The sequence below is a fragment of the Silurus aristotelis genome (genome assembly GCF_946808225.1).
Source record: "Silurus aristotelis genome assembly, chromosome: 18".
Classification (NCBI taxonomy): domain Eukaryota; kingdom Metazoa; phylum Chordata; class Actinopteri; order Siluriformes; family Siluridae; genus Silurus; species Silurus aristotelis.
Window position 1 is genome coordinate 16,138,324 of NC_139591.1, and position 16,823 is coordinate 16,155,146.

Genomic DNA, 16,823 nt, shown 5'->3' on the forward strand with positions numbered 1-16,823 from the left:
TATCCTCAATCATCTTAACAACCATGGGTCCCATCTCTATCATCAATCATCCAAACAGCCATCAATCCTATCTGATCAACCATATGAACATCCAGCAGGCCAACATCCATCTACAAATAATGGGCATTCTATTCTATTGAAACCAGCATAGCTCTGAAAACCTCCCTCCCTTTATTTACAGCTAAAGGTCTCTTTTATACAATGTCAAACGTTGTTCAAGCATAGATGTCAGGCAAAACGTTACACGGCCATGATCTCTTACTCATGTACCTCCTTATTGGTTTGATAGGTGGAGCAGATATGATAAGATGCTTAAACTGCCAAGTAAAGTGTGTCATGATAAGGCATTAACCCACATCAGTCTTCTCAGTTCATTAGAATTCATCACATTTTGGATTTGAGATTTCCACTCCGCCTTGGATCCAATCCAAACCCGGAAGCAGCCTGGCAGATATGACACACAGCACATGCTCTGCAGGAGCGTGTGCCACGCTGACAGATGGCACAGAGACTGTGCCGAGGCCTGTTGAATGGCACACTTGTGACGGGAAAATATGGACCGGCTCAAAACTGTGACTAGAAGGAGGAAAAAGGCTTCGTGGCAAACATGACAGGAAATAGCCTGCTGCGACTTTTACTCATTTATGGGGCATAACAATGTGGTGAAACAAGACAACCATCAGTCATGTCTATAAGGGAATTTAAATAGTGGAAATGCACTGAAAAGTACTTTTCAAGAACATCTGGAAAAAAATGGGCCATTGTGTCTAAAGAATAAAACACTTGGGTTTACTGTTGCAAGAAAATAATTAATGATGCATAATAATGCAATAATGACACCATTTTTTTAAACCAAACCAAAAAACTATAAGTGCTGTAATTGAAAAATCACACACAAACTGAACTGCCAGGTCATTGGCACAAAATCAGGAGCTCCCATTTGTCCAATCAGGACCTGCCCATTAGTAATCCAGTAATCTTGCTTCTGACTGAGGCCAGGTTTTATTTTTAGCACAGCAGGTTAATCCAGTAAATGCTAATGCTGGGCGATCATCAATCAATGCCATCATAATCATCATCATCATCAGTCTGGCCTGAGAGTGCGACAGCTACTTTAAAATAATCTGTTTGTTTCTTCATTGTAGAATTACTGTGCGAATTAAGATAGACAGTCTGTAGTGATGTGTTTTATGTCCAATTCTATTTTAAGTTAGAATAGACACATGTAAAAGTGCAAAGGTAAAAAAATCTGAGGCATAAAATGAAACAAAAGTGAATTCAAACATTGAAGAAATAAGTAATTCATGAGTTTCTGTGTCGGAAAAATTGCCCTGCATTATATTTTTTGAAAGAGTAAAATAAAAAAAAAAGAGTATTTGAGATGCATAAACTATTCATGTCTCTATTCAAGAAACAAAGAGGGGCAAAGGTTTACAAACTGCAAAATAATTGCATTAATAAATTGGGGAACAATTTGAGAATCATGTTCCTCAACATTAAATTTAAGTCATAGAATATCGCATCATCTACAGTACATGATATTAATCATCGAATGATTCGGAGAATTTGTCAGAGAAATCTTTGTGCACAAAGGGCAAGAGCAAAATAAATATTGCATGCCGTGATCTTTGGGCCCTCAGGAAGCACTGCATTAAAAACAAGCATAAGTCTGTAACAAAAATCACTGCATGGGCTCAGAATCACCTCCAGACCTCACTGTCTGAAGTGATCCGAAACACAGTTCACCATAGTCATCCATCATGCAATAAATAAGCCATATGTGCACATGGGCCAAAGCCCAATTAAAATAGTCTGAGACAAAGTAGAAAACTGTTCTGCGGTCAGGCAAATTAATATATATTTTTATTTATTTAAATTTTTTTTGGTTGGAAACAATAGATGTCACATCAGACAGACTAAAAAGAAGAGGCACTATCTGGGTTGTTATCAGCTCTCAGTTCAAGCCTGCATCTCTAATGGTATGAAGATGCTTTAGTGCCTGTGAAATAGCCAGCTTGCACATCTGGAAAAGCATCATCGGTGCTGAACTGGCATGTCTGCAGTCCAGTCATTTCACCAGCTGAAAACATTTGGCTGATCATGAAACAAAAAATACAACAAAGAAGACCCAGCAATTTTGAGCAGCTAGAATCCTATTTTAGATGTGACTGGAACAACATTCCTTTCCCAAAACTCTAGCAACTGGTCTCCTCAGTTACCAGACATATACAGGCTGTTGTTAAAAGAAGAGGGGATGCTACACAGTGGTAAACTTGGTCCTGTCCCAACTTTTATTTTAGATATGTTGCAGCCATCAAATTCAAGATTACCGTATTTTATCCTTAAAATTATAAAAACTTTACATTTCCTCAGTTGTTAGTTCTTATTTACATTTTAGACAGCGTCCCACCTTTTATATATGTATTGAACATTGCCTTTTTGGTCTGTAACAAATTGCACAACCACAACAATTTGAAGTTTTAATTGTTTAAAGGATTTTCTAGGCAGAAAAGAAAAGAGTGGTTTTGGATAGGAGAAGAAAGGAAAATATGTTCAGGAAAGGTTAACATATGGCTAACAAAGACTAACACTATGACATCCAGCTATAAATGTATCAACACCACAACTAGCTACCACCATGTTAGATCACAATGCAAGGTTGATTATCTACCTTTTTGTTAACAACTTTACTAGCCATCTTGCATAATTGAGAGTAAGCCTTTGCTAGCAGAACCAGTTGTCGCACCTCATACCTTAATATGACTGGGCAGGGTGTCTGTTTTGTACTTAATACAGACTTAATTGCCACATAGGTGCAAGACCTAGTAACTTCTCTTTCAAATCTTTTTCACAGCCCTACTTGCACACGTAAAATATCTGTTGCTTAATCTAAAGATCAGGTGCACAGCATTCAAACTTGGTTTGCACATTTTTTATAATATGCAGGAATCCTTATATAATTAGCTGGAATCTAATCTTAACCTCCTAATACCACCACCATCACGTCGCAATTCTAAAAAGCATCAATACTATACAAAAAACGCAATATAACGACGCGTGGCATTGCAGAGAGAGAGAGAGACATTTCACATATGGAGGGTGAATACCATTTTACTAAAGCAAGAAACCCAGTTAAGACTCCAAGCCTCTACACTACAACCGCACCTGTGCCACTTACATCATCTGGAGCAGTTCAGAATCAATATTTGTCTAATAACATTACAAAAACAATAAAGAATTTAATAAAATACAACCCACTCACCAGAGACGCATAGTCATAATTTGCACCGCTCCTCAGAGTCTGTAAGCCAGTGGTACCGCTCGTATTCACTGGTCTGGAAGTGGAGAACAAAACCTTTCCCGGGCTGAGACATGCTAGCTAGCTTCAGGTTTGGCCGACCTCTCCTCACGATGTCTAGCTTTTCTTCAAAATGGATTTTAAAGTATGTCCGAGACCAAATCAATTTCTCTTCTTCTAAAGGCATGAAAAAAGTCTAACGCAGTTGTATTGATACTTTTTTTGTCAGTCATACTTGGCTGTTTCCCTCTGACCAACCAATCAGAGGACGGAAAAATGGCAACGCTATTCTGGGCCAGTTGGTAATATTCTCTATGGTAAAAAAGGTCAGCAGGACAGACTTAGCATTAGATTGACATGGCAGCACATAGAGGCTGAAGAGGTGCTGGATGATTGGGCAACTACTGCAGAAGTGATAAGGGAGACAGCTAGAAAGGTACTTGGTGTGACTTCTGGAAATAAAAAGAAAGACAAAGAGACGTGGTGGTGGAATGAGGAAGTGCAGGAAAGCATAAGGAGAAAGAGGTTGGCAAAACAGAATTGGGATCGACAGAGAGATGAGAAAAGTAAACAGGAGTACAAGGAGATGTGGCAACAGGTAAAGAGGGATGTGGCTAAAGCAAAGGAAAAGGTATATGAGGAGCTGTATAAGAAGTTGGACACTAAGGAAGGAGAAAAGGATTTGTGCCGATTGGTCAGGCAGAGGAACCGAGCTGCGAAGGATGTGCTGCAAGTTAGAGCAATAAAGAATGAAGATGGAAATGTATTGACTAGTGAGGAGAGTGTGTTGAGAAGGTGGAGGGAGTATTTTGAGAAGCTGGTGAATGAGGAAAATTATAGAGAGAGAAGGATGGATGAGGTGGAGATGGTGAAGCAGGAAGTGGATAGGCTTCCAGTAAGAAGAGTGAAAAGGCGGTTAGACCAGATGACATACCGATAGAAGTATGGAGATGTTTAGGAGAGATGGCAGTGGAGTTTGTAACCGGATTGAGTAATAAGATTTTGGAAGGTGACAGGATGCCTGAGGAATGGAGAAGGAGTGTGCTGGTACCGGTTTTTAAGAATAAGGAAGACATGCATAAATGCAGTAACTACAGGGGAATAAAGTTGATCAGTTACACCATGAAGTTATGGGAAAGAGTAGTGGAAGCCAGGCTGAGAGAAGAGGTGACCATCTGTGAGCAACAGTATGGTTTCATGCCGAGGAAGAGCACCACAGACGCATTATTTGCTTTAGGAATGTTGATTGGAGGTACACGCTGGAGAGAAGGGGAATGAAAGTCAGTAGGAGTAAGACAGTACATGTGTGTGAATGAGAGGAAGAGCAGTGGAGTGGTGCGGTTGCAGGGAGAAGAGGTGGAGAAGGTGGAGGAGTTTAGGTACCTGGGGTCAACAGTGCAAAGTAATGGAGCGTGTGTTGAGAAGTGAAAAAAAGAGTGCAGGCAGGGTGGAGTGGGTGGAGAAGTGTGACAGGAGTGATTTGTGATAGTAGGGTATCTATAAGAGTGAAAGGAAAAGTTTATAGGACTGTGGTGAGACCTGCGATGTTGTATGGATTAGAGACAGTGGCATTGAGTAAAAGACAGGAGGTGGAGCTGGAGGTAGCAGAGCTGAAGATGTTGAGGTTTTCGTTGGGAGTGATGAGGATGGACAAGATTAGAAATGAGTTTATTAGGACAGCGCATGTAGGACGTTTTGGAGACAAGGTGAGGGAGGCGAGATAGAGATGGTTTGGATATGTGTAGAGGAGGGACATGGGGTATATCGGTAGGAGAATGCTGAGGATGGAGCCACCAGGAAGGAGGAAAAGAGGAAGACCTCGGAGGAGGTTCATGGATGTGGTGAGGGAAGACATGCTTGGTTTGAAAGAGTCAGATGTAGAGGACAGTAGTATGAAGACGGATGATCCGCTGTGGCGACCCCTAATGGGAGAAGCCGAAAGAAAAAGAAGAGGAACCCAATTTATAATGCTAGGTTTTAATTTCAATTATAGCCAGATACATTTGAAGATTTATTTAAATAATACTTAATGCATATTAATAAAGTAAAAAGTATTAAAAAGTAAATTAAAGCAGTGTGTTGATCAGTTTAAATACAGGATTTAATAAATGTGCTGACACAAGCTATGACTCATGAAACCAAAAGTGACTGAAAAAGATATGGTAAGATCTGCAAATAGTAAAACTTTAGCCTTTTAGAACTTTATTGTGCTTAAGATGAAAGTGTCTCACAAGTCTATGTGTAACAGGGAACTTTCAGTAGTCAAGGTGCAAAAGAAGGTGTGCGTTTGAGGTAAAATCTTCCGAATGGATTTCCAGGAGCTGCTGCATGAATACATGCTTACCGTTGATGGCAAAACAAGCCAAAGTTTATGTGGATGGTAGGGGTGGAAAAGAATTGACTTCTGACTCAAGCAAGTGCCTTACTTTGAGACTGTAAGAAACTGAATGAATGTGATAATATACTACATGATCAAATGAAACAGCTTTATTTTGGTTTCATTTACTTGCCAACCATTAAAAAATAGCTTCAGTTATACCTTTTCTTGAAACATCTTGCTATAGATCTCTCAAGACTGCTTCAAAATTTCTGTACATATCCTCTCTGTCTTCTGCTGCACAAATACTAATGTTAGACATAACACTAAATATGTGAATTTCTCTAATGGTTTTTCACAGAACAGCCGGCGGATGTAGCAGCCGGATGCTTCGTACGGATCGGCAGAACAAGTTTAGGCTTGCTTGCATGAAACATTCTTGCACATCCAGAGTTTCATATGCCCCTAGGAAAAGGAACGTTTTCCTTAAAAACATAGTAGAGATAAGATTGACACTATGCATGTTCGTCTCTCTCTCTCTCACACACACACACACACACACACACACACACACACACACACACACACACACACACACACACAGCTAGACTCTAGGATGAATGATTAACAGGTAGCTAGCATATTCAAATTACAGTATTGGGGTGTTTATACAAATGATGTGGAACAATGCAAAGCTCACAAGAACAAGGTGTGATAGAGAACATACAAAATGCAATACATGCTGGAATACAGCAGGGAAAGGGATTGGAGTTACTTTTATGAATTGTTTGGCCTTTTCCTGCAGCATAACCAGCACATGGTAGAGTAAAGATTCAGAAGAACTTTTAGTTGTTTCAAGTGGAAATACATCACAGATGTTTTGGCAGAGACTCACATAATTTAAAACTAACAAACAAATGTGTTCATTAAAAACTATTGTAAAAGATCAATATCGTGTACATGGCTAGCTTTTCTCAAAGAAGTCTTCAATTTAACATTATGACAAGAGTCATATTGTAACTGTAACTGAACATTTTTCACCTTTATTTTGGGCTTTGTGATAATTTTCCTTATAACATCAAGAGATAAACAAGTTTTTTTTTCACAACAGAGGCAGCATTTTCACAAGGATGTCTCTGCGTCCAACAAGTCAAATCAAATCGAATTTTATGTCACATACACATACATACAGAGTACGACATGCGGTGAAATGCTTTGTATATCACAGTTACGGTTATAATTTAAGGATAAAATTCTATCCCTTTTTAATGCTTGAATGTTGGACAGTCGTAAAAAGCATTTCAGGCCTTTCCCTTTACTGAGTTGATTTCCCGGAATTCTCTTAAAACATAAACAGGAAAAAAAACTACTTCAGACATCTGAACTTGTAGTGACTCCAGGTTTGGCTATTGTAACAACAAATTGTAATATTGTAACAGGTCCTGACAGGTTACGGTCATAATCCCATCTAAATCCGACAATCATTCAGTTCTTGAAATGTTCTTGAGAATCAGTTGCTCATACGAAATCAGGCTGAGGAAAATCTCTGGCAGGTGAATGGAGGGAAAATTCAGTACCCAGAAAAAATTATACACCGAGACACCACTAATGAGCATATGGAGACTCATAGGGAGATTCATACTATCATTGATGAGAGTTTGTAAAGAAACAGACAAGTAGGGCAAACAAATCGAAAAAAAATAATTCACAAAACCGGTGCGTATAATCAGATAACAATATGGGGGGTGGAGACAAAACTAAAATAGAAATCGAAACAAAAAAAAAAACATGACATGAAATGTAAATCTGGGCTGCATCACACCATGTTGACATTGATTCATGATATTAGTGTTTTATTACACAAAATTGTATTACTGATATCACTAAGCAAGAAACCTACACATTTTTAAGGTAGTAATATGTAGTTCTGTAATGAATAGTTACGTACAGCACATCATTCTTACTAAATACTCCAATAAATAACCGTGCAAGAATTTGACAAAGAAAGCATTTGAATAGAAATAAGTATTATATAAAAGAGATGATTGCAGAATCTAGCAATGAATCGAAATTAACAAATATAACTGTGATTGATTTATATATAGTTAACAGGTCTACAAGTTCACATTTTTTATTGTACATCAGCAATAATTTATTGTCTTTTAAGGGAACTGAAATTTGTGCTTATCTTTGCATTGATTTGTTTGATTTGCCCAGCACACTAATGACACAATTAGATTATATTTTATAGCAATTAGTTAAAGAGAGAATTCGAAATGACACAGAAGTGATAGTCATCGAAGTCGACCCAAAGCTCTTCTTCCACTATCCACAGGAGAGCCACGTTTATCATTGTGTGCCCTCAATTTACTGTATGTGGTAAACCAATAACCATGTCTGGACTCACTTCCTGGTCCTGTGGTGAGAAGGAAAACCTGCCAACACTAAACAAGGCTGAATTTTGTCCTCCCTTCCACATCCATGGCTGGCACACGGACACTGGCAGGAAGCTGAGTGACAGCTTACAGAAGAGGAAGATGAGAAGTGAGAATAATGTGAAGGGGCAGAGCGACCCGGGGTGACTTGGACTCGAGCTGAGTGGATGGCGCGCTTCCAGCCAGACGGACACTTCATGCATTTGGCAGCTGGTGTGTCGCCAAGATGGTGTGTTATATAATCAAAATCCGATCCGAAAATTTAATTAATAGAGGCACTGACAGAGTAATGACAGAGAAAACAGCCAGAGGACAATGACTGGTTGTGACAGAGTGGCTCCAAAACTGACTGGAAATCAAAAACTTTTGGAAATAAACGTAACATATTTACAATTTTAACTTTACAACTTAATGTTGTTGTATCCTTAATGGTAGATGTTCAGTACATCTTCTTATCCTGGTGGGTTGGATTCTAAATCTATCCAATGATTTATGTTGCTTCTACTAAATGGAAAAGTGCAAAAATGTGCATCCCTTTATGGACACAACTAAGATGACCCAACCATTACCATAAGTCAATAGTGATCTGGAGCTCCATGGAATGTCACACAGGACCAAATCATTATTTTGCCATTGAGAGTTCAACATACCATAAAAACAAAACAAGTGTTTTTTTACTTGTATTTTAATAAAAGTCCACAAGGTGAGCTATAGATATCTGAGCCTTTTCATGACTCACAGGCCATGTGAAAATCACAAAAAACCCACATGATGTCTGTGATTAAGGACATTAATTCAGTAGCAGATCGCAGAGATCGCCACTCGGTTTTGCAACACTAAGTTGGGTGTGGCACTGAAGAACTGGAATTTGACCTAAGCACAAAGCATGAATGGAAGCTGAAACGTGCTGAAGTCCTCGCTGCAAATGTTCATATAGGCGGAAACCTGAAACCTGTACGTCCAGTTCGGCGATGAAGGGCATGTTTAGGAATGACGGAGAATTCACAAGCTGACAGTTTTGCCTCGAGAATTTTTGTGGCACTTTTGCTGAACAGACCCACTTCCTGTACTCTCAGAGTATGAATGTTCTGAACCAGTTTACTAACCACAAATGCACAAATTGATAGTTTATTAGCATCTCAACTCTCACAAAATAGACTACAGCTGCGATGCATGATCTAGATTTATAACTCGCCAGGTCTTTTTATAGTCCTGCTGCTTCTAGGTCAATCCCAAATGCTATCATTTTTTTTCACTCATGCATTACGGACGTAATGGTGGAATCTGGGACAGTTATAAGGCCGATGAGGTGTTGCTTTCCTATAGCGCACTATGAGGAGAGTGAAGCTGCAGGCAAACGCTATTAAACATCTCAAATGCAATTCGATCTCGAGCTCAGTTCAGAATAACATCATCCCTCATCTATTCTCTATGCTTTTACAAACACATAACCAAGGCCTTTGACCCAAGAGGTTTGCTCCTATAAAATATCTAAAATGTAAAAAAGCCACAAGCTAAACATGATCCAGACCTTTATCTTCACTTCCAGAGAGCAAAAAACGGACATGAGTAACGAAGAAACACGAAAAGGTCAAGAGCGTTCGAAAAACATAAAAAAAATCATAGGTGATAAACCATCTTTTATTCATTTATCTATAATAAATAATAATATAATATGAATATGACAAGGTTTTTGAGTGGTGCAGCAGAAAAACACTTGCCATATTATTAGGAAAACTTGAGTTTGAATCCCGGGGTTGGAGAGGCGTACGCTCTCCCCTTTTATTCACTGCAACCCAAGCCAATCATTAGTGTCATTGAGCTCAATTATGCAAAAGAGGGTGTCTGGCTGTGTTACACTAGACTGGGATATGATGGTTAAATGGCCTTGGTGGAATTATGAGTTTTTTACCCTCCCCAGTAGGTAGCTGTGGTATGAGAGGGGAGATCGAGCTCAGTGGGTATTAGCAAAAGACCGAAATGCAGAAAAACTTTTAACATAAAGAAAAAAATGTCTAACATTTGTTCTCACATTGATTTTACATTTTGGCGTCATATAAAATTAAGATGTTTTTTGACACCAAACAAAATTTATTATATCTACAATCACTTGTATTACTATACAATTTACAAATATATTTGTTACTGTACATGTAATAATACATGAAAATCCTTAAATATATATATATATATATATATATATATATATATATATATATATATATATATATATATATATATATATATATATATATATTTCCTTTGGAGATATGTGGTGATAAATAAAAGCATAACGAATTGAAATGTTCTTTAAGCACTGAACACACATACCGTTTGCTATTATTTTAAAGAAATATGAGAAATAATAATCACGTTACTAACAAGTGAGAATTTGAAAGCATCTCGTGTCAAAAACAGACTCTGAGGTATTCAGCACACAGCATCTACACCCAGATCACTGGTGACCTACAGGTAGCATTATTTTCATACAACTGGTAGTGATGAAACACACAACCATGTCTTTGTGAAACAAAGTGACACCATCAGATCTTTAACAAGTGTTTCAATCAGCCTGCAATCTTACCACACCTATGTCTACAGCTGCATTCTTCACAATGCGTGAGGGTAAACTTACAGTCCACATGCGGAACTTAACAACCCCCTTTAAAAACACTATGCATACACATTCCGTCTGCATTTAAAAGTCCGCCTGCTGCGGTTATTCACTTTCTGCCTGTGTAAAGGATTAAAAACCTGGAACCATCTTAATCTTTGGAGAAAACACCAATCGTCTATATGCTCTAATACTCAGCACGTGTTAAGGTCTATAGTGTGTTGAGTGTTAATCAAAACCTGCTGCATTTCACCCCGGGTAAAGTGTTATATAAACCACAGAGAACAAATTGTGGTTTATATGCATTGACCATATTCCATGTAGATTGAAAGATCTTGCATGGAGCCCCAGTCCGAGGGAGATTGACAGTCATGTTTAGCTTCTTCCATTTTCTAATGATTGCTCCAACAGTGGACCTTTTTTCACCAAGCTGCTTGGCAATTTCCCCGTAGCCCTTTCCAGCCTTGTGGAGGTGTACAATTTTGTCTCTAGTGTCTTTGGACAGCTCTTTGGTCTTGGCCATGTTAGTAGTTGGATTCTTACTGATTGTATGGGGTGGACAGGTGTCTTTATGCAGCTAACGACCTCAAACAGGTGCATCTAATTTAGGATAATAAATGTAGTGGAGGTGGACATTTTAAAGGCAGACTAACAGGTCTTTGAGGGTCAGAATTCTAGCTGATAGACAGGTGTTCAAATACTTATTTGCAGCTGTATCATACAAATAAATAGTTTAAAAATCATATATTGTGATTTCTGGATTTTTTTGCAAAATAGCAGGGTGTTCAAATACTTATTTTTCTCACTGTATAAAATATGACATATCATCAGATGTGAAAATTTTACAAATTACATTTACTTGCGTTACTGTGATTGAGTAGTTTTTTTTCTACTTTTTGAAGTAATTTTAAAGATAGAAAGATAGAGACGGACAAGACAGACACGAGTGATGCAGACACCAGCTGAATGCAAAATGCCGTCGAATCGAAAGTTGTTCAATGCATGCGCTCACTGTCTAAATTCAGAATCTGCAACATAAATGACATTTTAACAGCAGATTTTTTTTTTACCGCAAACGTGCATTTCTCACATTAGGCTTAAGTCATAGACTGTAGTGGGGTTTTTTTCATTCATTTTTTGTTATTGCACTTTTATTTGTAAAGATGTTCCTTCAATAAAAATAATTAACTCAGTACATTTTACTATGAGTAACTTTTAAATGAGATCATTTTTTACTTTTACTTGAGCAGATTTATAGACTGGTAACTTTACCTGTACTTAAGTAAAATTTCATTGAAGTAACAGTACTTTTCCTTAAGTAGAATATTCTATTATTACTCTTTCCACCTCTGCAAAGTATACACGACATGGCCAAATGTTTGTGTGGGCATCCAAACTGGTGCCAACAGGTAGAAGAATAGAATTCTCTCAGTTGTTTTTCATGCTGTACCATTCACTTTTCATGAAGACATGAATTGTCAAAGTTTGTATGTAAGAACTCAAGTGTCCTGCACAGATCCCTGACCTCCATACAATGGTTGGGAATAAAGGTCAGGGGTCAGCATAGTTTTGGCTTTAGAGTGTATAACAATATTAAAACATGCATTACATCAGCTACAGTAAGGAACAGTCTATCTACAGGATGACCTAGGTCATAGCTGATAAAACAAATTGGCAAATGAGTGAAAGGTTACAGTTTGACACACTTATGAAGTGAACTCAACATTGGTGCTTATCATATCAAAGGTAATGTCTTTTACCTGATCTGTGGTAAATTTTCAGTCTCGTGTTGCAATTTTTAGCCACAATATCCACCAATTTAATACTGTCACGGCAATATAGATAGAGATCTACAGTACCTGCCTGGGAGAGTTCAAGCTCAAGGGAGAAATCAAGCCAAACAGAGCACGGAGCAGCCCAGATATATTTAAAGTGGGTCACCTATCTTGCTGGACCAGAATGCACTGTGAAACAGTGCCACAGTGTAACAGGGGAATAAGGCAGTGCAGCAGGATAGAAAATAGCGAAAGGGGTTTAAAGCATTAGCTTGATGAAAATGTATCTATGTATGAATTTCATTTATATATGAAATTCATACATTTTTAAACAGAGCAATTTAGAAAAGCATGCCATCAAGTCAGTTTGCATGTTTGAACCATAAAGATCACTGAGATCACAGAGGTGGTGCAGGGGAAGGGTTAATTCCCTCAGGTGAGTCTGCGCTGAGTCACTGAAACCCAACACTGATGATATCATCAGATGAACACCACTCCGTACTTACAAAAGGCTTTTTTTATGCCAACCTGGGCACAAAATACAACATCCTCCTTCTCAGGATCACTCATACTACAGTGCATCACTGACTGCTACTCGAAATTCATATGCTAACTAACACATGCAACCCACACACATCTCTTTAAAGGCATATCAGTATGGGGGACCAAAAAAGTCATAGACTGCTGTACAGTAACTTGATTCCTGAATTGTCCTGTGAGGAACAAAGCGATAGAATGACTTTTAATCATCCAACTGTTCCAGCAAATGATAAGTCACATGGTGCAAGGCAGAAAAACACCCTGGATGAGATGCAAAAGCACTCTGAATCACACACTCATTCAGACAAAGGGAAATTTACATAGACGTAGGAGCAGCCAATCCAACTAGAGTAGTTGTTGGAAGCCCACTACAACAGGAACAGATCACAAGAAGGTCAATGGAAAAGTTGATTTTCAGCATTAAATTATGACAATTCAGAAAAATACCAAATGTCAGGCATCAATCCTTAGAGCCTTTATATTAGCAAAGGAAGTAGACCTTATCTTACCTCATAAGCCTCACCACGCACTCCTGAGTTGTTTCTTAACCAACAGCGACTAAGCTCATTCAGCTCCACGATGGGTTGCACCTTCAGGTGGACCGTATCTCCTGACTGCCGGATCATCTCCACAATCTCATCCCTGTTCTTATTTTCCACATTCACCCCGTTGATCTCCACTAGGCGATCTCCTGGTAGCAGGCCCAAAGTTACGTCCTTGTTGCCCGCACCGGGCTCAGCAAAGTGGACCACACGCCGGTAGGCAGAGCCATCGGGTTTTTGGTCCAGCATAGTCGTGCGCCGTAGGGAGAAGCCGAAGTCACCGGTTTTGCGCCGCTGGAGTTCTAGCGCTCTCATTTCAGGGACTTCAGGAGGCATGACAGCAGGAAAATGCAAGTCTGCCGGAAACATATTTTCTACTAATAAGGGAATCTGGACCTGCTTGAGGGGGGCGCGTCGGTGGGAGATGTATTTGGGTATATGAAAAGCCTTGGTCTCCACCTTTGGAGAAGGAGTAGCTGAATTTGGTCCTGATGGAACCGAGCCTTCTGAGGGAGTCTCCTCTTTGCTCTTCTGAGAGAAGGATAAGCGTTTTATAAGCTTGGCTACAGGAGACTCCTGCTTTGTTAGAGAGCCTGGTCTAGAGGCCTGCTCTCTGGAGGAGGATCTCTGAACATCCTGCATAATCTCTCCTTTAATGTTGTCACTGGAGCCAGAGGCGCTTATGCGCCCCACATCCAGAAGCATTGAGCTTCTGTTATTGAGCCTCTCCGCATTCACATTTATCAAGGTGTGCTCTGGGTTGTTGGCCACTTGGATTGGAATGGGGTCAGAAATCTCCAATTTGGTCCTGGTTTCTCTCTTGGAACTACTACGCTGTATGTTGAAGAACCCCCGTCGCATGCCTACCTCCTCCAGGCTCTTCAGCTCAGCCTGAGACATCCTCTCTTTTTTGTCCTTCTTCTTGTCTTTCCTCACCCCATCCTTCTCCTTGTCTTTTTTGATCAAGTTGAACATGTTTAGCTGCAGACCACGAGTGCCACCCAACCAAACCAAGCTGTTCTTAGGCAAAAGTAATGTCAGAGATGTATTTTAGCCACATTTAATACAAACTCCATCCTTGACCAAGGCGTCCAGAGCAGCTGGAACTTTCAGCAGTATTTAAGTCTTGGGAAGAGAAAAAAGTGGAACAGCAGAGAAGAAAATCAATCTTAATTCCAAAACTTCTGAGTTATAAAGAATCAAAGTCAGCATCATAAATAAGTACAATTACTTGAGTAAAATTCAGCGTTTGCATTTTTTTTTTAAGTCTACAAACAAACAAACATTGCACGCGCATACACAAGACTGCTGGTAAAACCGCCCGCAGCGTGACGTGGCACATTCCCATTGGCTTTCACGTACCTTTAATGACAGGTAGTGTAAATGACAAATTTAAATGTTACATTTTTGAATCTATAATTATTATTTTTATTTTTTATATCTAGTGACAAACCAAATGCATAACAGACAACCATATGAGGTGGGGAAAAAAAACGCTAAACAGCTGATTGATGTATAAACAGTAGATACGACACCCAGCACGGAGGTCTATAGGTGCTCTTCCGGAAGTAGTTTAACACGTCTGGGATTAAGGAAAGTTCAGTGCCAAATACTAAAAAAATGTTTTACACCATATAGTCACGCAATACGTTATTACAGTCTAATAACATAAAAAGAAATCTTGTGTAGTATACACTTTACTGCACTGTCGCATTTCTACCTATAGTTCTATAAGAATGCAAACTCCTGACAGCTCGCACATTACGATTTCCCTAATGCTCTTATATATTAGATCAGCTCCAGGATCTGACACTTACAAAATATCAGGTCTAAAAAGTGGAAATGAAAGCTTAGGTAGGACTCACCGCTCCGAGAACATGCCGGTAGAAATAAGACAGAATGCGCGTGTATGCGCGCGCGCGCCTCTGTATGTGGGTTCGGTGTGTGTGTGTGTGTGTGTGTGTGTGCGTGCGTGCGTGTGTGTGCGTCCTCTAAAGAGCATTCGCAGTTTTTACACCTAGTACACTGTGAGTTAAAATGTAGCTAGAAAGCACCAGTGCTTGGACCACTGCTGGTCGTTTTTTTTTCTCTTTCTAGCTTGTAAAATGACAGGTAATTATATAGATGCCACCCTGTGCCACACCTATGCCACCCATGTAGCCACGCCCCTGTTATACATTTCCTTAATTTGTTAATTATCTCATAGCATCCGCTCACTTCTATCCTAGTGAATGATGTTACTTTAATTGCTCTCTTCTTTATTAACATTATTAACCATTTTCTCTCAGACATTCCCTTAAATCAGTAATCCTCTCTAAATAAGTAAGCCTAATCATCCCTCACATATATCCTACAATTAAAGTTGAATTATTCGCCCTTTAATTCAGTAATATTTATAAAATCTGGCCTGCTTCCATTAACGTTAACATTACACTAACATACCCTGCACAAAATGTTCAGTTATTGTATTTTTCCTTCTTTATTATTATATCTTCCACATATTTTATAGCTTTTTAAAAACATTTTAGCACCAGCACATGACAAATTCCTTGTACATGCTGAACTGCAATAAATATGATTCTAATTCAAATTTTCATCTCATTTATAAAAATTGCTTTACATAAATCCAATCAATAATTTCCACAAATGTATAATTCCTACATTCTTAGAAAACAGAACTTTTGATACAGTTCTTTCTACAGTTGAACGTTTACAGCTTCTTGAACATGTTCTTGTATCTCTTTCTATAATAATAATAATAATAATAATAATAATAATAATAATAATAATAATAATAATAATAATTACTGTGTTCTGTAGGTCAGACAATGATGAACAGTACCCTACAAAATTATATGCAGTTTGGGCCATTTTTTACCATTTTTTATTAGTATGTGCACAGCGCCCTCTACTGACACAATGCAGATTTAATAATTTAGCCTGTGATTTACAAACGTTTTAACTGATTCTTATAAATTGATACTAAAATGGAGGATACTTATTAAAACATCACACATTAAAGATAATGTTCAAGCTAATTATTCAAGCTATTTTTTGCATTATGATGACTTCTCAGTGTTTTACATATATACATACACTCTATTACTTTATTAGGTACACCTTACTAGTACCGGGTTGAACCCCCTTTTGCCTTCAGAACTGCCTTAATCCTTCGTGGCATAGATTCAACAAGGTACTGGAAACATTCCTCAGAGATTTTGGTCCATATTGACATTATAGCATCATGCAGTTGCTGCAGATTTGTCGGCTGCACATCCATGATGCAAACCTCCCGTTCCACC

General features: G+C 38.7%; 1 protein-coding gene across 12 annotated transcripts in view; it reads right to left on the reverse strand.

Moving 5' to 3' along the window:
- myo18aa (myosin XVIIIAa) overlaps nucleotides 1–15,599 on the reverse strand; it is a 78,463-nt gene extending 62,864 nt beyond the window's left edge. For 5 of the 12 annotated variants that reach the window (XM_083568375.1, XM_083568374.1, XM_083568372.1 and 2 more), the window contains exons 1-2: nucleotides 15,387–15,598; nucleotides 13,489–14,646 (exon numbers count right to left, since the gene is read on the reverse strand). In XM_083568375.1, the coding sequence (XP_083424501.1) occupies nucleotides 13,489–14,496 (1,008 nt within the window). In that variant the 5' untranslated portion in view covers nucleotides 14,497–14,646; nucleotides 15,387–15,598. Of the gene's footprint in view, nucleotides 1–13,488; nucleotides 14,647–15,386 lie in introns of those variants that run through there. The other 7 variants (XM_083568371.1, XM_083568368.1, XM_083568357.1 and 4 more) reach the window with 3 other exon arrangements.
- Nucleotides 15,600–16,823: the final 1,224 nt, after the last annotated feature.